The 22,571-nt window shown below is 40.7% G+C and overlaps 1 protein-coding gene across 4 annotated transcripts in view; it reads left to right on the forward strand.

The window, feature by feature from the left end:
• The window catches only part of LOC134349403 (C-terminal-binding protein 1-like), a 155,350-nt gene that overhangs the window by 50,705 nt on the left and 82,074 nt on the right, over positions 1 to 22,571 (forward strand). The window contains exon 1 of one of the 4 annotated variants that reach the window (XM_063053659.1): positions 9,148 to 9,235. The exons of the other annotated variants lie outside the window; for them this stretch is intronic. Within the exon in view, the coding sequence (XP_062909729.1) occupies positions 9,229 to 9,235 (7 nt within the window). The 5' untranslated portion in view covers positions 9,148 to 9,228. Of the gene's footprint in view, positions 1 to 9,147; positions 9,236 to 22,571 lie in introns of those variants that run through there. 4 annotated transcript variants of the gene reach the window in all.

Genomic DNA, 22,571 nt, shown 5'->3' on the forward strand with positions numbered 1-22,571 from the left:
ACATTGGAGCACTAACCCATGAAACCATTCTCTGAATGGTTTTGAAATGGTTTTCATTGTTTTGAAATCCAGGTACTAGCATAATTCTGGGAAATGGCAAAGTGAGGAAAAAACTATGAGGGAGCTTGATATTGTAGTGAGTAGCACACCATCTTCGCAAACATGGGCCCTACTGTAGGTAGGTTCATATTCAATCCAGTTTGACAGATTGGAAGTTTCTTCATTATATCCTTCCAAAATGATTTGCAGATGTACAAGTAGACAATGGTTGTGATATAGATTTGGAAGTTATTTTTGGTGAAGTGTGATGCATTTGGTATTCACGGATCTGGTTGGGGAACCAGAGTGGTATTACGGAATAAGGAACATGGACTCTTATCAGCTGTTGCAAATCTGATATCTTTGTTTCCCTTTCCACAAGAATGCACTGGCAAAAGGCCCCTCCCAATTGCAGAGTTGAGCAAACCTGGTATATTTTTTTTCTCTCTGGTAATGTCACCATCTAACTTAACAATTATAAATGCTGAGCAATAATCAAAAAACTTAAATTTCACTTCTAAATTTTGATGAGCTTTTTTTTGTTGGTGTCACTAATTCTGTATAAACCAAGTATTCTTTGGCTGCAGCTGAAGTTAGTTGATCAAATCATGTATGTGTTGTGCTCTTGGTGTCCAGGGATCTACTCTATTTCTATAAAATACCACTTCATTTAAATGAAGGTAAGGTCCAGAAGCGTTTTAATTTAAACGTATGCAGCTCTTGTTTTTGGGCAGTCCCCTGTGATCAAAGATAAATACATGCACTCCATTTTTTTTAGGTTCTGAGGTGAGTCGGGAGGCCAATGGGGAGGCCTACAAACTATACTACAGACTGGGCAGGATGTATCTTATGAAATGGACAGGTACACTCCTTGCTCTGTTTATGCTGGACCCAGTGCTCAGAGCCATTTTAAATTCTCATTTTCCACTTTGCATTGTTGTGGACTACAGATCCCTAGCAGTAAAATGGGTTTGATTATTTTTCCCCCCCACCCCCCAAGGAGGCTCAGGAAAAAACCTTCAATCTTTTTCTGGCTACATGATAACCTCTTTCTATGATAACGCTCTGAATAGAATGCCTGTTTTTTTTGAAGTGTGATATGAAGCATGCAAACAACAAAGCTTATCCAATGGATCAAAGTGAATGTAAGACCTTGATACTAGGAAAATTGGTTGAGAGTGTTTATTTGCTTATTTTTCAAGTTGATTTGGAGTATTTTGTGAAGTGTATGTGAATAGTCTCTCCACTGATAGTTTAAATTGCAAAACTTTTATTGGATGCAAGGTGGTATTTCATATATTCTCAGTGTATTACATGATTACATTTTCTAGTAATAGTACTTGTATGGTAAGTGTGGAACCTCTTGGCATCTCCTAACTTGTTTTATTTGAAGGGTGCCTAGGCAGAAGGAGAGATTAGGGGTTGCTCTTTAGACAAAAGAAGTTCAAAAGGTTACAAAGGATTTCTTTGATAGTTTTTTTTCCATAGAATTAGACATAGCTGGAAAAGGCGTTTCAGCCCATCAAGTCTGCTCATTTATTTGATCAGGGCTGATTTATTTTTCCTTTCAACCCTATTCATCTGCCTTCTGCCCACAACCTTTGACACTACTCTTACTAATCAATAACCTATCACCCTCTACTTTAAATATACCCAATAACCTAGTTTCCATAGCCATCTGTTTTAATGAATTCCTAAAATTTGCCACCTTTGGTTAAAAATATATATATATTTTTCATCTCTAAAGAGTTGTGTTTCTATTCTGAAGCTGTGCCCTCTGGAACTAGACTCCCATTGTTGGAAACGTCCTCCACTGTCCATTCCATTTAGCCCTTTCAATATTCGCAAGATTTCAATGAGACTCTTTTCTCCCCCCTCCCCCCCACCCCAGCTGATTCTAGTGAACTCCAGTGAGTACAGGCTGATGGGCTGATGGGCTGATGGGCCATTGAACACTCATGCATTACCCCTTTCTTGCATATGGGGTCTCATTGGAATAGAAGGATCATTAACATGGTGATATGAGATTTAAAAGTGATTATGAAAAGAATCAAAGATTGCATTTTGGTTTTGCTTCCAACAGTAGACAAATGGACCTGTCAATGTAATAGTCAAAAGATAATCCTCTTAACAATGCAGTAGTTTGCGATGACCCTCACCGATTTTTATAAATGCTCCATAGAGAGCATCCAATGTGGGTGCATCACAGCTTGGTATGGCAGCTTCTCTGCCTGAGAACAGCAGGAAATTGCAGAGATTTCTGAACACAGCCCAGCCTCCTATCTGTTGACTGTTTCTACACATTCCATAGCCTTGGGGGGTAGGGGAAGCAGCCAATCTTAATCAAAGACCCCACTCACCTTTGCTATTCTCTGTTCTGTCTCTTGTTTCGTTGAACAGAAATAACAAAGGCTTAAAAATGGACTACTATGCTTGGTCAGCTTCTAACCCCCTGTTTTAAGACTTTTCAACTAGCCTGTTCAATAAAGATGAACTCTTGATGTCTCAATCTATATTTTTTGCCCCTTGCACCTTTTTGTCTCTTTGGTTTTCTTATCCATTCTGCTAGCTACATCCTCAGTATTTTTCATTTCATAAAAGCCTCGATGGCACTGCCTATTAAAGTTTTGCTTTTCTAGATTGTTATCTTTTCATTATTAATAGGTTTTACATTTTTCTGATAACTGATGTCAGTCTGTGTGGCTATAACTCCCTGGCTACCTGACCCAAGCCTGGTGGATCAAACTGTGTGTCACATTTGGATCAGATAGGGGACTTAATGATTTCTGACCTGGTCTAGATCAGACTTTGGCTGTGGGCGGGTTAGATTTTAAGTTTTAATTTTGAACAGAGTTGCTATTCATGATTTGCTGAAAATTTTCAGGAATTTAGCAATTTTGGAGAACGGCAGCAAATGCTTTCACTGTCACTGCAACCACCTTATTGAGAATTCTGGAATGCTGACAAATGGGTCTGAGAGATTATTATTTTTTCTTTCAGTTTAACTTGTACTATTTCACTAGCAATATTATCTAACTTTTGCCCTTTGGTTATTTGATGTTTTTGGGATGCCTTTAAGTATTTTATACAGTGAATCAGCATCACTTTATTGCCAATATGTGAAACATACCAGAATTGTGGTTGGGTGCAAAGCATAAACCACAGGACAGTACCATAACAGACAAAATAGCAACCAACAATTTACAAGACAATAGTGCAAACAGCCATGAGCAATTACCAACTAGCTGAATGATCACATCTGCAAATGTTAACAATCAAACTTTAATGTGAACATATGAACAGACTAAATAATTATGAACAGAACGAGGAGAGCAGGAAAGGTCATTTAATGGATACTGTGCAGAGACAGTTAAGGTATTGTGCCTGCGTGAGTTTTGTTGAGAAGCTGGATAGCTACTGAAAAAGAACTTAGGAGATGGTGTGTCGTCTTGGTGGTGATGGACTTGATGTGACTGCCTGTTGGCAGTTTGGGGAATAAGCAACTGCTAGGGTGGGTGGAGTCGGCAGTAATTTTTGTCAGCTTTTTTTCTTCGCTCTGGTGATGTACAAATCTTTCAATGTCGGTAGCTGACAGCCAGTGATCCCCGCTGAGTGGGCCACTCACTGCAACCTGGACTTGGAGAGGGAGGTGATGGTGGGAAACCAAACAGTGATAGAGATGGTCACAACACTCTCAATGATGGCTGAGTAAAACTTCATCAGGATGTGTCCTGAAGTGATAAGTGAAAGAAATATCTAGTGATGAGTTATGTGCTTGTCCCTCTTCAATGTATTGGTAATGGTAGTTCCCAGGAATTTGAATGACTCTACCACCGACACAGCCCGACTATTAATTTCCAAACGAGGGGCAGATCAGGTGTTGTCAGCAGAAGATGATCTTTAGAGCATTAAGCTCCAAGTTGTTGCGAGCACACCGTGTTGCAAGACAGTCTACATTTCTTTGATAACAGTTCACATCATTATTAGAGATGAGACCAGCTACAGTTGTGTCATTTGCAAACTTTAAGATTTTAATGGATTTGTGTCTGGAGGTGCAAGACACAAATCACTTTATTTGTATAAAGTGAGAACAAGAGGGGTAAAAGAACACAGCCTTGGGGAAAGCCTGTGCTTGTACAGTACTGTGCCCAAGACTGTTGGACAGTACTATATATTGGTTAAAATAGGGAGGCGGTTAGGAAACACAAATAAGAGTACTTAGCTTTGTGTTAGCTCAGTAGTATTAAATGTTATTTGTAACTGGAAATACATAAGGTATAGTACTGTGCAAATGTCTTGGGCACGTATATGCCCAAGACTTTTGCACAGTACTATAGACATTGGGTCAGACAAATAGGAGCCAGCCTTGCAATACTGCTGCCTTCCTGTTGGAAAGTTTGTAATCTACTGACAGGTACTGTAGGGGACAGCTAGCTGGGTTGGCTTGCTTGCTTGGAGCAGCTCCGAAACAATAGTTTTGAAGTTGGAGCTAAAATCCATGAACAAGATCCTCATGTAGGTGTTAGGGGAGCTAAAGAATGTAATGAAGGAACAAGTTAGCTGCATCCTCAACTGAGTAATTTACTTTAAAAACAAGGTGTGATGGGTCAAGAAGAGGATTGGTAATGGACTTGAGGTAGTCCAACATTAAATATTCAAAGGTTTGTGTAACTACTGAAGTCAGAACAACTGGCTTACCTTGTCTAGTGATTTTGTCTTTCTAGGGAATTGGAATGATTGTAGCAACTTTAATGCAGTCTGGAATCCTGCATAATTGCAGGAAGGTGTTAAATATTTCAATGAAGACAAGTGTAGCTGCTCTGCGCAGTGCCTTAGGCTACGTCCACACTTTGAAAAAGCCGGTTTCGCGTAGAAACAACAGGCGTCCACACCAGGTGTTTTTCAAAATATCTCCGTCTACATTAGAACGGATATTTGGGCGAATCTCCTCCTACTGGGCATGCGCAGGACACACACACAAAGCAAGTGAAGAGGAAACAGTATACTTGGTGCGCGTTTGTCCAGTTAGACTAGAAAAACTTAAAAGGAATTGCTATTGGCTCTCACGCAGGAGGACTTAAAACTAAAAAAAACATACTGGAACTTATGGAGGCAACCGACAGGGAGTTCACGGACAGTATGACCCGACTGACAACGAACATTGAAAAACTGACTAACTCTGTTGCATTTATAAAGCACCTTGTTAAATGTATAAAACAGGTCTGCATCAGTGTTACGTTGTATTTCCATACAATGTTACATTAGGCTGTTACACATCTACTGTCAGAGAAGTACTTGCATAAATAGGTAAACCACCTTCATGCAAGCAAGGACAGAAAACAGGGCAAACTGAGTATACTTATTTATTCAGTTAGCTATGGGCTCTTCTGGCTTCAGTCTCATTGCCGTCTGTTCTGAAATCTGAAATTGTTAGGTTGTGTGGGGAGTTGCGTTCAAGAAAACAATGAAATGCCGTGCTGCTGCCATGTGTACTGGCACGTCATGACAGCGTTTTAAAAAATATCTGTTTACCCCGTCCACACTGCTCTGCATAATCGACGTTTTCAAGTTTACACGCTCTCTGGAGGGCGTTTTAGAAAATCTCCGTTTTCGGGGGAGGAAAACGCCGTTTCAGTGTGGATGGAGGGTCAAAATGAAGAGAAAAAGCTTCGGTTACGGATTTATCCGATCTAGTGTGGATATAGCCTTAGAGTACCAGGTGAGACACCATCAGGGCCTGCAGATTTCTTAATGATCTGTTTTCCAAGTAGTTTGCATACGCCTTCTTGCTTCTTAAAATGTATAGGGTGGGATGGAGGGAGGGGGCAAGGGAGTTGGAGAAGACTGAAGAAGGTGAATGGGGCTAGGGTGAAGAGGGGATTGTGAAAGGGAGGCAGTAGGGGCTTAGCACATCAGGATCAGGGGAAAGTAAGAGGAGATAGAAGTTGATTGTCCTTATCAAACTGGCAATAAAACTGATCTGATTGGCCAGAGGAGGGGAGGGGAAGACTTGGGAGCACTTCTGGTTGAAATTGATAAGACTTTGCAGGGAACACCAGACCGCCCGGCTATTGTTGGAAGTCCCTCTCTAGCTGATCTTTGTAAGTGGCTTTCGCCTAGCGCCTGAACCAACTATTCTAAGCTTCAGACTCTGCCAGTTTTTGCTGATAGTTAGGAACAACCATGACCATGGCATGGTCAGAGTTGTAGAACGGTGCCTGGGGAAAATGGCTGAATGCTCCTTTAATGTTTGGTATAAAGTGGTCCAAAGTTCTGTCCTCACACATGTGGAAGCTAATCATCTGGTGGTATTTGGACAGATCATGTTTCTTGTTAGTATGATTAAAATACCCCATAATTAAAATGACAGTATTGGGAAATTATTTTCTAATTCATAAATGTTATCAGCCAACAGCTGTTGTGCAGATGAAGGAATTGTGGGGAGAGGGAGGAAGGGTTTCGTTCTTGTTTGGTTCCACTGCCTCAGCCTGGTAAAAATAGAAATGCACTCTTACAATTTTTTTTTCCTTTTATGCAAGTTAAATAGCAAGATAACTTTAAGAACTTTACATTCTTTTTTTCTTTGGATTTCTTTCGAAGGTTTCCAAAGTTTTTTTTGATACAGTGTAGAGTCCTGCTACTCAGCAATCCCTGAGTATCCCTAGTCTAATCATGGGACAATTGACAATCACCAATTGTTCTATTAACCGGGAATCTTTGGACCGTGGGAAGTACCCGGAGAAAACCCACACATTCCATGAGGAGGACATACAGGCTTCTTCCTTACAAATGATGTTGGAATTGAACTCTGAACTCCAGCACCCCGAGCTGTTATAGTGTCACAATAACCACTATGCTACCATGCCGCAAAATTCTCCCAATCATCAAGGCTTTTTTTGGTAACTTTGTCTTTCAGTCCCATACTGTTTTTGATCACTAAATAGCCACAGGATTACTTTTCCTTAAGTCTTTATTTATTGATGGAAAAACTAAATATCTACTGGTATAACTTAAACAACAGGAATTCTGCAGATGCTGAAAATTCAAGCAACACACATCAAAGTTGCTGGTGAACGCAGCAGGCCAGGCAGCATCTGTAGGAAGGGTGCAGTCAACGTTTCAGGCCGAGACCCTTCGTCAGGACTAACTGAAGGAACTCTTCCTTCAGTTAGTCCTGACGAAGGGTCTCGGCCTGAAATGTCGACTGCACCTCTTCCTGCAGATGCTGCCTGGCCTGCTGCGTTCACCAGCAACTTTGATGTGTGTTGCTGGTATAACTTTGTAGTTTTCTGATTAGCTGTAATTTGCTGCTCATAACTGTCTTGAGTTTTAGGAATTGTTTGTTCTCAGTTAATGTCACATTCTGTTTCATTATCACAATTGCCCAGTGGATCCTTTACTGTGTGACTACAAATTATTCCTGACTCATTTGTGACCAAATCTAGAATAGATTATTCTCTGGTTGGAAAGCGTAGTACATATTGTAGGAAACCCTACCTTGAATACATGAAAATACAGTGGATTCTGGTTAATTGGACTGTTGGTTAATCAGGGCAGCAGCTTATTTGGGACAGCTCTTAAAGACCAAAAACTAATTGAGAAAATAGCCAGTGTTCCCTTCGTTTATTTAGGACACTGTGCCACTTAATTAGGGCAGGAGACTGTTGGCAAACCATTTCTAATACATCAGTTGTACGCATTTTCTAGCTGTTAGGCACTATGCCATGCATCATGGAAACAGTTTTAAATAGCATCAGCTGAGTGCACTTGTGTACAAAAACAATGATTTTTGTCACTGATTAGTTTTTGAGAAATAAGCAGTAAGACAATTCATAGCTGTTTTACTCACTGGATTCGAGCATTCCTTGGAGATGCTTGGAATGACTGGGGCTGAAAATGAACCATTTCACTACTTCTGCAAGTTGGGAACTACAAAGAATTTGAAGATATCTATAATATTCTTGAATGTTACAATGAAAATAAAGAATTTGAGGATGCAATTGTTGAAAGCATTGTGTAAAGGCAGTCCATCAACTGCACGAGGTGTCTGCACTGCTTTTGTTCATTTACAGTCAATCAGAAAACCACGTACACTAAATAATTCCTCTAACTTTTAGGAGCTAATAATTTTACAGTACTGTCGTAGTATTGGTAGTGTTCCAATTTGTTCTGTTTCATTTAAATACATAATTTCTAACAGTTAAACAGTTAGTCTTTTTTAAATACCTTTATAAGTATTTCCGTGAAACTTCAGCTAATTGTGTCAGTCGTTTAATTGGGCCAAAATGTAGTGGTCCCAATATGTCCCAATTAACTGGAATCCACTATAATTTGTCCTTGTGATTACTTTTTGTCAAATTTAACTTTTCATGTGTAGGTGGAGTTGATATTTCTTCCATGACTACAGCAGTACCTTAAAGCCCCTGTTATTTCCTTATCGGTAATATATCCAACAGCAAAGTGCGTCTGTAAACAACCCCATTTTTCTTGCCACTTGTTATTTTTTCATCTCATCCAAAAAAATGTTACTGCAGGGTGTACTTATGAGATGTGCTGTTAAGTATGGTTGCATTCTCCTGGATGAGGCAAAAAAAGTATAAAATGTTAAAAGGATGCAATTTTAAGAGATCACTGTTTTACAGTGGATTTTAAAGTCTAGGTATGATTTGAAACATGCAAAATTATGGTTCTTTAAAATATTCAGGAACTTGATGGCTATTCTTGAAGTAACCTATAAATTCCTTGTTGAGTAATTACAAGCATATTATAGTAATTATTCCTGTTTGGTGCTGTAGGCTGTAAGGCATTCTTGTACAACTGCAGGCAGAGGGGCCAGCTGAATTATCTCAAAGCTGCTCTGCTGTTCCCGACATCTTATCCAGAGCTTCTCCCAAGGGAGGCTGACTGATGCTTTGTTCAGGTTTTTCCCAATGGGAACTAATGGCCTTAAGAAAAAAAATCTCTGAATAAAATCCACTGCGAGTGGTTTGGGCTCTTTAACCAAAAGAGCAAGATGTATAGCTAATGAGCTTTGTCATGGTTGGCTGGCACTGAATAATGTCTGCGTCTGATTGGTTTGTCTTGAGGCAGTGTGTTGTGTGTGTCGAAAGTGAGTAGAGCCCACACTGCACATTCTCCATTGCTTCACTGGACTAGCTTAGACTCTGGGAGAAAGCAGTACAGTCAGGAATGCAAGGTTAGTTTTTGTGCTCTTTCTTTCTGTCTCTAGATTCAGGTTTGCACAAGTGAGCTTTGTTTTAAAACTGTAATGTTGCAAGTGGTTGGACTGAAGGGGGAGGGGACTTTTTTCCCTCTTGTTGGTAAGGTCAGGGTGGGGTTGCAGCAGCTGGATTGCTACTGTTCCTGCCGCTCCTTTGAAGGTAGGCTTGAACAGTAGTTTCAGTGTGCTCCTCTGAGCTTTCGGCAGGGAGGTTGGTGCTTTATTGTTGCAGAATCTAATACATCCAGCACCTTGTTGCTGAGACAAAAACAGATGATTTGGGGGGCTGTTCGTTAGAAAAACAACCTGCAGTTAAAGGCCTCGAAGCAAGTCAATAAAATAACTGCTTTTTCTCGTTTTATAGAACTCAACTGTTCTTTCTTTCCCCATTCACTACTACACAATATGTAGAAGATGGAAATTTGCCAAATATTTGCACAGGGATGTTTTTACAAAACAATGTTTTTCAAGAGTAGTTAGTTGAAGTAAACTCGCCCTGTTAGTGCTATTGCAGTAATTTATGTCCTTCGGAGAGTGCACAGATGCCACTTCTGTGCACAGAAAGGAGGGGGATATGAGTGGCATTGCCTGTCAGTCAACTGAATGAATAGTGGTGCAACTGGTAAACACAGGGCAGCGATCTAACACATGAAGGCTGACACAATGAAAGGATGTTTCTGTATGATTTAACCCTATTCACTGATCAACTGTGTAGCCAACTTTCTGATTTGCTGGCCTCTACTTTCTGTGCCAATCTTTTACCAGGAAGTTCTGATTATATCGACTCTTGTAGTAAAGTTAGTTCATCTGCTGATGTTAGTTGTTAGAGGGCAGGAGATACTGGTTTTATTTGCCAATTCTGAGCAGTATTGCATTAAATTGAAAGGGGAAGAATTGTTAAGATGAGACACTTTGAGATTTGAATTAAAAATTACTGAACATTAATTGGATAAAGTATGTTTTATTGTGTGAAGTGCTATAACATTTCACTAACATCATATTCTAATGCATAATCGTGTAATCCACTAATTGTCTTCTAATATGATGTGCTGTTAATGTTGAGTGTTTTATTATATGTATATGGAAGATTGCTATATCCCAAGAATATAAATTGCATCTTAGGATCTGGTAAGTGTAAGAGCCAAACACTACTGTTGGAAATCAGAAATAGGAAATTCTGAAAATATTTGACATATCAGGTAGCATCTATGGACGGGGAAAGGCCATTTTCTGGTTAGAGACCTTTTTATCGGAGTTGCTGGAAGTCATCAACTTTGTTAACTCTGCTTTGTTACAGAAATAATACTGATCACAGCTCATAACTTCTCTTCACAATAAGATGATGTAGCCTCAATTGAAGTCAATCACAAAACACTTAAACTGGGGCTGACATTCCAGAGGAACAATTAAAAGTACCCAAGTGCATCTTGTCAGACAGCATTGACTGTATTGAATTCCAATTGCTTTCATTTTCGCCCACAGATTTCATGTTGCTTGAAGCTTGCAAGTGAATCTGCTTGCTTGCATACATATATACACTTGGGAATGTTATAATAAGAGATAAATGTTGAATTTCTGATCACCAGTTTTGTTCAATCCACCAATGTTGCTGTTATTTTTCAATGACTCCCAAGATGATGCAAAACAGATGAAATAATGCAATTGACTCTTAATGCTGTCTACAAAAGCTAGGGAAAAATTGTTTGTGAATTAAAACCTTCGGCAGCGTTTTCATTTCGGTAGTACAACGTGCTGTTTGCATTGGATGACTTGTTTGTTGAGGGTCGAAAGATTTTTGTCTATTTTGGTATTTTGTATTTGGCTGAATGGAGAGTGATCTTGTGATCCAATGTAAAAACTCAATTAAATGCCATTGTACCTAATAAATATTTGTCTATTTTGGTATTTTGTATTTGGCTGAATGGAGAGTGATCTTGTGATCCAATGTAAAAACTCAATTAAATGCCATTGTACCATAATAAATATTTGATCATTGCAGGTTTATTTACTGCATACTCTGTAGAGGTGCATGCACAATAATTCCTTAAGACCTAGTCAATAAGTTAAGGGAACATACTTGTAATTGAATAGAAACTGCACTGATTGAGGTGACCTTCAAAATTTCCAGTTCTGCAAGTGTACTCCCTTCCCTTCCTGATGCAGGATTTGTGCAAATAATAAATGAGTTTATAGAAAACATTGACTAAAACTTCCACATGTAATACCTATCATCCATGCAACCTTTGCAGTGCATAGTGAAGCTGTTTGAATTTGGAGATATTTATTAAGATTGTCCAATAGCTAAAAGTTTATGATATGGTGCCCTCCACCTCCATTTGAACACAGTGACTCACTTGGTCAGTGTCCCATTCCGCATCCTAAATATTTCCTCTGCCTCAGTGTAAGAATTTAAATCAAGTAAAAATAGGCCTTGTGGCATGAGCTAGACTCTAAAAGAAGCATCCACCCTGTCAATCTTCTTATGGTGTACCTGTTTTTGTGATATCTTGGTAAAAAGTTATGACTACTTTAGCAGCACCAGTCCTCAACGTGCACTGCTTTCACTTGATATTGGTGCTGTTCTTCAGTAGGCCCAAATCCTGGAATATTTTATGTAAAATTATTAGTAAAGCAAATGTTCTGGAGAAAACCTCTTGTTGCATTTTTGTACAACTGGAGTTACGAATTGAAAACAATAACTGCATGTGTTGCCATCGACCGGGAAAGAAATACAGTGAATTCCGATTAATTGGACCACATTGGGCCCAGTACATTTTAACCCAATTAAGCGTCTACTCCAATTAGCTGAAGTTTCATGGAAATAGTTAAAAAGGTATTTTTTTTTAAAAAAAGAACAAACTATCATTTAACTGAGTAACAAATTATGTATTTAAGTGAAATATAGAGCACATTTGAACACTATTGATACTACTACAGTACAGGATTCCCCCGCCACCCAAAGGTAGAGCGCTGCTATGAAACGGTTCGTAAGCCGGAATGTCGTAAAGCAAAGAAGCAATTACCATTTATTTATATGGGGAAAATTTGTGACCGTTCACAGACCCAAAAAATAACCTACCAAATAACACATAAAATCTAAAATAACAGAACATATAGTAAAAGCAGGAATGATATGATAAATACACAGCCTATATAAAGTATAAATACTTTTCCACAATCATTGCCGCACTGTTCTCCGTAGCGAAAATCTCACGCAACCTCTCTCGGCAGGAACACTCTCTCCAGTAACCTTTAATCTATGAAGCTGCCAAATCATACCAAATAACACATAAAAATGCACAGCCTATATAAAGTAGAAATAATGTATGTACAGTGTAGTATCACTTACTGGAATCGGGAAGACAGCGCCAAGCACACTGATGATGGTGTGTTAGGCTGAGTTGTCGGAGGTTGGGGTATCGCAGTGGTCCCCAAACTCCAGGCCGCCGATCGATACCGATCCGCGAAGCATGCAGCGGTCCAGCAGTGGCTGGGATGCACCCAGCACATCTTTAAGAAAAAAGCTGAAATAAACAAGCTAATTAATTAGGTGCCGCCCAGCACGTAAGTGTCGACCCAGATCAGAGGTGACGCAATCGGCAATCACCTCTGATCTGGGCCGACATTTACGTGCCAGGCGGCACCCAGTTAATTAGCTTGCTTATTTTGGCTTTTTTCTTAAAGATGTGTTGGGTGCGTCCCGGCTACCACTGCATTCTCTGTGGCAATGTATCGGTCTGCAGCCAGGGGGTTGGGGTGGTGGGACACTGAGGTGTCATCTCATCGATCAGGGCAGGCAGGTTATCTTCTTCCATGTCTGCCTGTTTTGATGTCGAAGGTCGAGGTTCGTCGTCTGCTGTGGCTGATGTGGAAGGCTTGAAAAACGACAGTATGCTTGACTGCTAGCCTTGTGCATTTTTCTATCATACAGTTCTTTGTAAGCACTCAAACCATCCTACAAATACACCCTAAAGCTACGTACCCTTTCAAAATTAAAGTCGTACTTTTCTGCAATAATTGCAGCCAAAATCTCATGCAGTTGCTTCACGTTCAGTTCCTGGACAACTTCACTTTCGGTCCGTTCACTACTGCATTCGGTTTCGATTGTTATCCTTTCCTCTTCCAATTGCATCTGCTCTTCATGTATCAGTTCGTGGTCATGGGGTGCCAGAACCTCTTCAACATCATCTTCATCAACTTCCACAAGCCAAACTCACTGTGTCCTTATTTTGTTCACCACGATCCAAACGCTTAATTATGTCTAGTTTTACGCTAAGTGTAACATACTTACGAGCTCTTTCAGGCTTTTCCGATACCTTAGAACTCATCTTGCAAACGGCTGCTCGCAGGCACGTGTTTAAACAGTGCCAGCGAGAATGCAGTTCCGGGGGAGGAGCAGCTGCTGCGCGCTGCCTTTTTTCGTAATAGTGAAAATATCTTCTGTTAGTGAAAACAGGTAACTAATGTAGGTAAACAACAGGAATTCTGCAGATGCTGGAAATTCAAGCAACACACATCAAAGTTGCTGGTGAACGCAGCAGGCCAAGCAGCATCTATAGGAAGAGGCGCAGTCGACGTTTCAGGCCGAGACCCTTCGTCAGGACTAATGTAGGTCTTTTGTAACAGCGAGGTTTCATAAAGGAAACGTTCAAAAAGTGGGGGACACCTGTACTAAAAAAAACCTAGTTCCTAATAGTTATTGGTGGTGGAATTCATCTGCCATGTTCGTTTGAATGTAAATGATCAAAATCAGTGCAGACTCAGGGTTCAGCTGGACTGCCTTCATACAATGCCTTTTGAGAATTGCATCTTCCAGATCTTCACTTCATTGTGATATTCAAGATAATTAATGATTTCTTCAGATTCTTTGTAATGCCTAACTTGAAGTGGGGAAATTGTTTCAGTTTCACTCTTGGCAGTTTCTAGTATCTTCAATGCTTGAAACTGTGGTGAGTAAAACAGTTCTGAATAATACTGTTCATTTCTTGCCAACTATCAGTGACAAGAATCACTGCTTTTTGAACACAAGTGCATGCAGCTGACATTATTTGAAAACCGTTTACTCTAAGCACACGTAACTGCCACACAAGTGCATGCATCTGACACTAGTTAGAAACTGTTCGGCAACAGTCTCCTGCACCAGTTAAGTGGGCCAAATATACAATGGCAATTCCAGCTATTTTCTTGCTCAGTTTTTATTCTTTAAGAATTGTCTCAAATAAGCAGCTGCCCCGATTATCTGATGGGGCAATTAACCAGAATTCACTATTTTAAGAGTCACATTGGCTTCTGAGGTTATTGTGTTGTCAGTTTGTAGCTGATGTCATTCAGAAATTTGAGAGAGCGCGATCTTTTGTTACTGACCTATTGAACCCAAAATAGGATTGCCCATTGTACCCTTCAGTTTCTATACCCAAAGGGAAATATTCTTGACTGGGAAATCTCTGTCGTAACTAACGTTAAAAACTCCACAGCAAACTCCCTTCAGTACTAAGATTTTGAGAATGAGATGCTCTGAGTGCTTTGAGAGCAGTAGGGGGAGGAAGGGCTTGTAAAATTGCCCTTCTCACAATTCCATTATCATTGTGAAATTTGTATTGTTTTTAAATGAGGTATCTGAGTATGAAGAGTTTAATGGTCTAGCTTTGGGGTTGGAACTGCTTTGGATTTTCAGCTTAGCTGTAGGTTTGGAGGATGAACGTGTCCTCATGTACAATCAATAAAGAAATGTTAATGAAGCCTTGGGGACACTTTAATCATTCCACTACAATATGATTAAAATTGTATGTCTCTTTTCTAAAAAAGTGCATGATGACAAAATGTGTGTCCTTGATTACATATTTAACAGTGAGCATTGTTTTCTCAGGTAATTAACAAAAAAAGTCCCAATTGCAACTTCTTGTCTTGGAATTGTGTAGGCATCAATCTCTTTGAATATTGTAATACCTTCTACAAAATATTAGAGAAGAAATCCATGCATCAAAGTACTTTTTTAACCCACACAACATTCTTTGTAATTTTACTCCCAACACCACCAACTACCCATTCACAATTCTCTCTCATTTTGTCTTGTTAACGCAGTGTTTTGTTGTTTAAAAACCTGGGTATGAATGAAATGGATAAGACGTGAGGCTAGGAGTAGTCATTAAATTGGATGATACCATTAGTAGGAAGAGTTGACTTGGTAGGACAGATGATGTGAGGAAGCTGGATCCACACTTGCAAGTTTGTGTTCTTAATGGTGAGTAGAAAAAAGCAGTAGTAATGAAACTGAGATAATATAAGGAAATTAGAGCTGTGGTTTGCGATAGATCTAAGAGAAAGATGCAAATAATCATTTGGTAATCAATGAGTTTTCTTCGTAGTTTATAATTAACATGGTAGTCTATGATGAAAGCACTAACAAAGTCAAATTACGGTGTTTTATTATGTTCCTAACTTTCCTGAATTGCAGGAAGTGCTGCAGCTCAGTTTGGGTTTACTACTGAAAATGGAAGTTATCTTCTCCCAAAATCCCCTTGCACCTCTTCCCAGTAGCCCACTTGGGTTGTGATTCGTTTAAGACTGAATACCTCTTGCACTTTGTTGGTCTTGCAGTGGCTGGGATGCAAACATGTCAGACCTCTCAGCATTCTTAATCTGTGTTGAGAGGTGATCAGTGATTGATGGGTGTATGAACACTCTCCAAACGTTACTGGTACAGTTTAAAAAAGCATCATAGTGTGCTAATCCAGCAGATACCTTGTATAAATAATTACATCTTGATTGGTTTGATGGGACTGAATGGCTTGTCAAATGAAGAGAGTTTGGCTTTGGGCCTGTATTCAGTAGAATTCAGAAGAATAAGGGGTGACCTAATTGAAACCTATCAAATGGTGAGAGGCCTTGAAAGAGTGGATGTGGAGAGGATGTTTCCTATGGTGGGAGAATAAGACCCGAGGACACAGCCTCAGAATAGAGGGGTGTCCATTTAGAACAAAGATGAGGAGGAATTTCTTTAGCCAGAGAGTGGTGAATCTATGGAAGTTGTTACTACAAGCTGCTGTGGAGGCCAAGTCTTTGTGTATTTAAGGCAGAGGTTGATAAATTCTTGATTAGTCTGGGTATGAAGGGATACGGGGAGAAAACAGGAGATTGGGGCTGAGAGGAAAATTGGATCAGCCTTGGTGAAAAGACAGGGCACTCGATGGGCTAGATGGCCTAATCCTACTCCTATAATTTATGGGTTTAGTAAAAGAGTTTGAGATCCAAAATGATCCAGCATCTTTTCACCTAAGATCCAAAATAGAAAACCACTTCTTAGCAGAATTTTACTTGCATACATTTTTTGAATGTTTTTCAAATGCATTTATTATCCATTATTAAATTCCTTCATGATGGTGGCACAACAGGTAGAGCTGCTGTATCACAGTTCCAGGTGCCTAGTTGCTATTCTAGTCTTGGGTATTTGGTATGTGGAATTTGCACATTTTCCTGTATATGTGTGTGGATTTTTACTGGCTGCTTTCCATAGCCTAAGAATGTGCCAGTTGGTTAATTGACTACTGTAATTTACCTTTTGGTTTAGGTTAAGTGGAAAAGAATCAAATGGCTGTTGGGTCTATGAGCTGGTATAAACTGAGGGGAAGGAGAGAACTGCTGTGCTTTCTTGACCAGAGGTGTTAAACATAGAAACATAGAAAATAGGTGCAGGAGTAGGCCATTCGGCCCTTCGAGCCTGCACCGCCATTTATTATGATCATGGCTGATCATCCAACTCAGAACCCTGCCCCAGCCTTCCCTCCATACCCCCTGACCCCCGTAGCCACAAGGGCCATATCTAACTCCCTCTTAAATATAGCCAATGAACTGGCCTCAACTGTTTCCTGTGGCAGAGAATTTCACAGATTCACCACTCTCTGTGTGAAGAAGTTTTTCCTAATCTCGGTCCTAAAAGGCTTCCCCTCTATCCTCAAACTGTGGCCCCTCGTTCTGGACTTCCCCAACATCGGGAACAATCTTCCTGCATCTAGCCTGTCCAATCCCTTTAGGATCTTATACATTTCAATCAGATCCCCCCTCAATCTTCTAAATTCCAACGAGTACAAGCCCAGTTCATCCAGTCTTTCTTCATATGAAAGTCCTGCCATCCCAGGAATCAATCTGGTGAACCTTCTTTGTACTCCCTCCAAGGCAAGGATGTCTTTCCTCAGATTAGGGGACCAAAACTGCACACAATACTCCAGGTGTGGTCTCACCAAGGCCTTGTACAACTGCAGTAGTACCTCCCTGCTCCTGTACTCGAATCCTCTCGCTATAAGTGCCAGCATACCATTCGCCTTTTTCACCGCCTGCTGTACCTGCATGCCCACTTTCAATGACTGGTGTATAATGACACCCAGGTCTCGTTGCACCTCCCCTTTTCCTAATCGGCCACCATTCAGATAATAATCTGTTTTCCTATTTTTGCCACCAAAGTGGATAACTTCACATTTATCCACATTAAATTACATCAAATTACATCTGCCATGAATTTGCCCACTCACCCAACCTATCCAAGTCACTCTGCATCCTCTTAGCATCCTCCTCACAGCTAACACTGCCACCCAGCTTCGTGTCATCCGCAAACTTGGAGATGCTGCATTTAATTCCCTCATCCAAGTCATTAATATATATTGTAAACAACTGGGGTCCCAGCACTGAGCCTTGCGGTACCCCACTAGTCACCGCCTGCCATTCTGAAAAGATCCCGTTTAATCCCACTCTTTGCTTCCTGTCTGCTAACCAATTCTCCACCCACACCAATACCTTACCCCCAATACCGTGTGCTTTAAGTTTGCACACTAATCTCCTGTGTGGGACCTTGTCAAAAGCCTTTTGAAAATCCAAATATACCACATCCACTGGTTCTCCCCTATCCACTCTACTAGTTACATCCTCAAAAAATTCTATGAGATTCGTCAGACATGATTTTCCTTTCACAAATCCATGCTGACTTTGTCCAATCATTTCACCGCTTTCCAAATGTGCTGTCATCACATCCTTGATAACTGACTCCAGCAGTTTCCCCACCACCGACATTAGGCTAACCGGTCTATAATTCCCCGGTTTCTCTCTCCCTCCTTTTTTAAAAAGTGGAGTTACATTAGCCACCCTCCAATCCTTAGGAACTAGTCCAGAATCTAACGAGTTTTGAAAAATTATCACTAATGCATCCACTATTTCTTGGGCTACTTCCTTAAGCACTCTGGGATGCAGACCATCTGGCCCTGGGGATTTATCTGCCTTCAATCCCTTCAATTTACCTAACACCATTTCCCTACTAACATGTATTTCGCTCAGTTCCTCCATCTCACTGGACCCTCTGTCCCCTACTATTTGTGGAAGATTATTTACGTCCTCCTTAGTGAAGACAGAACCAAAGTAATTATTCAATTGGTCTACCATGTCCTTGCTCCCCATAATCAATTCACCTGTTTCTGTCTGTAGGGGACCTACATTTGTCTTTACCAGTCTTTTCCTTTTTACATATCTATAAAAGCTTTTACAGTCCGTTCTTATGTTCCCTGCCAGTTTTCTCTCATAATCTTTTTTCCCCTTCCTAATTAAGCCCTTTGTCCTCCTCTGCTGAACTCTGAATTTCTCCCAGTCCTCAGGTGAGCCACTTTTTCTGGCTAATTTGTATGCTTCTTTGGAATTGATACTATCCCTAATTTCTCTTGTCAGCCACGGGTGCACTACCTTCCTTGATTTATTCTTTTGCCAAACTGGGATGAACAATTGTTGTAGTTCATCCATGCAACCTTTAAATGCTTGCCATTGCATAGCCACCGTCAATCCTTTAAGTGTCATTTGCCAGTCTATCTTAACTAATTCACGTCTCATACCTTCAAAGTTACCCCTCTTTAAGTTCAGAACCTTTGTTTCTGAATTAACTATGTCACTCTCCATCTTAATGAAGAATTCCACCATATTATGGTCACTCTTACCCAAGGGAGCAGGTAAGATCATTTGTGATGTGTAACCTTCCAGTAATGCTTCCAAGTATTGCTCGACATTGAGGAGCGCTAGTGCATCAATTGAGAACAGACATTGTATTCAGGTTTCCTTGCTCATATTTGACCTGCTGTCATGAGACTTCATGGGGTATAGAGTCAAGTTGAGGGCACCTAAGGTAACTCATCCCCACCTGTACATCACTTAGAAATTGCCAAGGGTGAATCTTCCTTGCTTAATGATAGCCAATTTGCTATATTGTCATGTGTAACAAGGTACAGTGAAAAACTTGTACAGTTCATACAGATCAATTCAGTTAATAGCAACACATGCAAAATGCTGAAGGAACTCAGCAGGTCAGGCAGCATCAATGGAAATGCATATGTATTGAGGTAGTACAGATTTAAAAAAAATAACAAAATGTGGAAGAAAGTGTTACAGAGAAGGTACAGTGCCAGTAGACAAAGTGCAAGGCTACTGAGGCTGTCTACAAGAAGGGTTAGAGCCGTCTCTATTTCCTGAGGAGACTGAGGTCCTTTAGCATCTGTCAGACGATGCTGAGGATGTTCTACGAGTCTGTGGTGGCCAGTGCGATCATGTTTACTGTTGTGTGCTGGGGTAGCAGGTTGAGGGTAGCAGACACCAACAGAATCATCAAACTCATTCGTAAGGCCAGTGATGTTGTGGGGATGGAACTGGACCCTCTGACGGTGGTGTCTGAAAAGAGGATGCTGTCCAAGTTGCATGCCATCTTGGACAATGTCTCCCATCCACTACATAATGGGCTGGTTGGGCACAGGAGTACATTCAGCCAGAGACTCATTCCACGGAGATGTAACACAGCCTGTGGCCATCAAACTGTACAACTCCTCCCTTGGAGGGTCAGACACCCTGAACCAATAGGCTGGTCCTGGACTTATTTCCTGGCATAATTTACATATTACTATTTAATTATTTATGGTTTTATCACTATTTAATTATTTAAGGTGCAACTGTAACGAAAACCAATTTCCCTCAGGATCAATAAAGTATGACTATGATTGAGTTCGAGTCCATCTTATTATTCCAAATGATAGTTCAGTAGTTTTAAAACAGCTGTGCTTTGTCTTGTGATGTGTGCTTTCAGGCTTTTGTATCTTCTGCCCAATGGGAGGAACGAGAAGAGGGAATATCTGGGGTGGATGGGACCTGTATTCTATTAGCTGCTATATTAAGGCAGTATAGTGTACTGATGGATGAATTTGACATCTTGTAAGATATGATTCTGTAAATGCATCAATGACAGGCTGTTGCTCATCCAGTCTGGGATATTTCTCCTAATTAAGTAACCTGTTCTCAGATGATTATGCTTTCATCTTGATGCTTAATTTTTAAATCTGAGATGTGCAGGGGTTAACAGTCTGTATTTAAATTTCAGTTGGAGGAGCAGTTGTTGATCTAGCAGCATTTAAGAACTTATAGAAACATAGAAAACCTACAGCGCAATACATGCCCTTTGGCCCACAATGCTGTGCTGAACATTACTTACTTTAGAAATTACCTAGAGTTACCCATAGTCCTCAATTTTTCTGAGCTCCATGTACCTATCCAGGAGTCTCTTAAAAGACCCTATCATATCCGCCTCCACCACCATTGCCAGCCGTCCATTCCACTCACTCACCACTCTGTGCTTTAAAAAAAAAACAAAACACTTACCCATGACATCTCCTCTGTACCTACTTCCAAGCAGCTTAAAACTGTGTCCTCTCAAAAACCTGATAGCCATTTCAGCCCTTGGAAAAAGCCACTGACTATCCACATGATCAATGCCTCTCATCATCTTGTATACATCTATCTGGTCACCTGTCATCCTTTGTCGCTCCAAGGAGAAAAGGCCACGTTCTCTCAACCTATTCTCATAAAGCATGCTCCCCAATCCAGGCAATATCCTTGTAAATATCCTTTGCACCCTTTCTATGGCTTCCACATCCTTCCTGTAGTAAGGTGACCAAAACTGAGCACAGTACTCCAAGTGGGGACTGACGAGGGACCTATACAGCTGTAAGATTACCTCCCAACTCTTGAGCTCAATCCCACGGTTCATGAAGGCCAATGCACCGTATGCCTCCTTAACCACACAGTCAAGCTTGCAGCAGCTTTGAGTGTCCTGTGGACTCGGACCCCAAGATCCGTCTGATCCTCCACACTGCCAAGAGTCTTACCATTAATGCGATATTTTGCCATCATACTTGACCTACCAAAATGAACACCTCACACTTATCTGGGTTGAACTCCATCTGCCACATTTCACCCATTTTTGCATCCTATCAATGTCCCGCTGTAACCTCTGACAGCCCTCCACACCATCCTCAACATCCCCAACCTTTGTGTCATCAGTAAATTTACTAACCAATCCTGCCATTTCCGTATTCAGGTCATTTATAAAAACCATGAAGAGAGGGAGTCCCAGAACAGATCCCTGAGGCACACCACTGGTTACCAACCTCCATGCAGAATATGACCCGTCTACAAACACTCTTTGCCTTCTGTGGGCAAACCAATTCTGGATCCACAAAGCTAGGTCCCCTTGGATCCCATGCCTCCTTACTTTCTCAATAAGCCTTGCATGGGGTACCTTATCAAATGCCTTGCTGAAATCCATATACAGTACATCTACTGCTCTACCTTCGTCAATGTGTTTAGTCACATCCTCAAAAAATTCAGTCAGGCTCATAAGGCACGATTTGCCTTTGACAAAGCCTTGCTGACTATTCCGAATCATATTATGCCTCTCCAAATGTTCATAAATCCTGCCTCTCAGGATCTTCTCCGTCAACTTAACAACCACTGAAGTAAGACTCACTGGTCTATAATTTCCTGGGCTATCTCTACCCACCCCCCCCCCACTTGAATAAGGGAACAATATCTGCACCCCCCTCCAATCCTCTGGAACCTCTCCCATCCCTGTTGATGATGCGACGATCATTGCCAGAGGCTCAGCAATTACCTCCCTTGTCTCCCACAGTGGCCTGGGGTACATCTCGTCTGGTCCTGGTGACTTATCTAACTTGATGCTTTCCAAAAGCTCCAGCGCATCCTCTTTCTTAATATCTGCATTCTCAAGCTTTTCAATCGGCTGTAAGTCATCCCTACAATCACCAAGATCCTTTTCCATAGTGAATACTGAAGCAAAGTATTCATTAAGTACCTCTGCTATCTCTTCTAGTTCCGTACACACTTGTCCACAGTCACACTTAATTGGTCCTATTTTCTCACGTCTTATCCTCTTGCTCTTCACATACTTGTAGTTTGGGGTTTTCCTTAATCCTGCTCACCAACGCCTTCTTATGGCCCCTTC

The sequence above is a fragment of the Mobula hypostoma genome, chromosome 7, assembly GCF_963921235.1.
Source record: "Mobula hypostoma chromosome 7, sMobHyp1.1, whole genome shotgun sequence".
NCBI lineage: Eukaryota > Metazoa > Chordata > Chondrichthyes > Myliobatiformes > Myliobatidae > Mobula > Mobula hypostoma.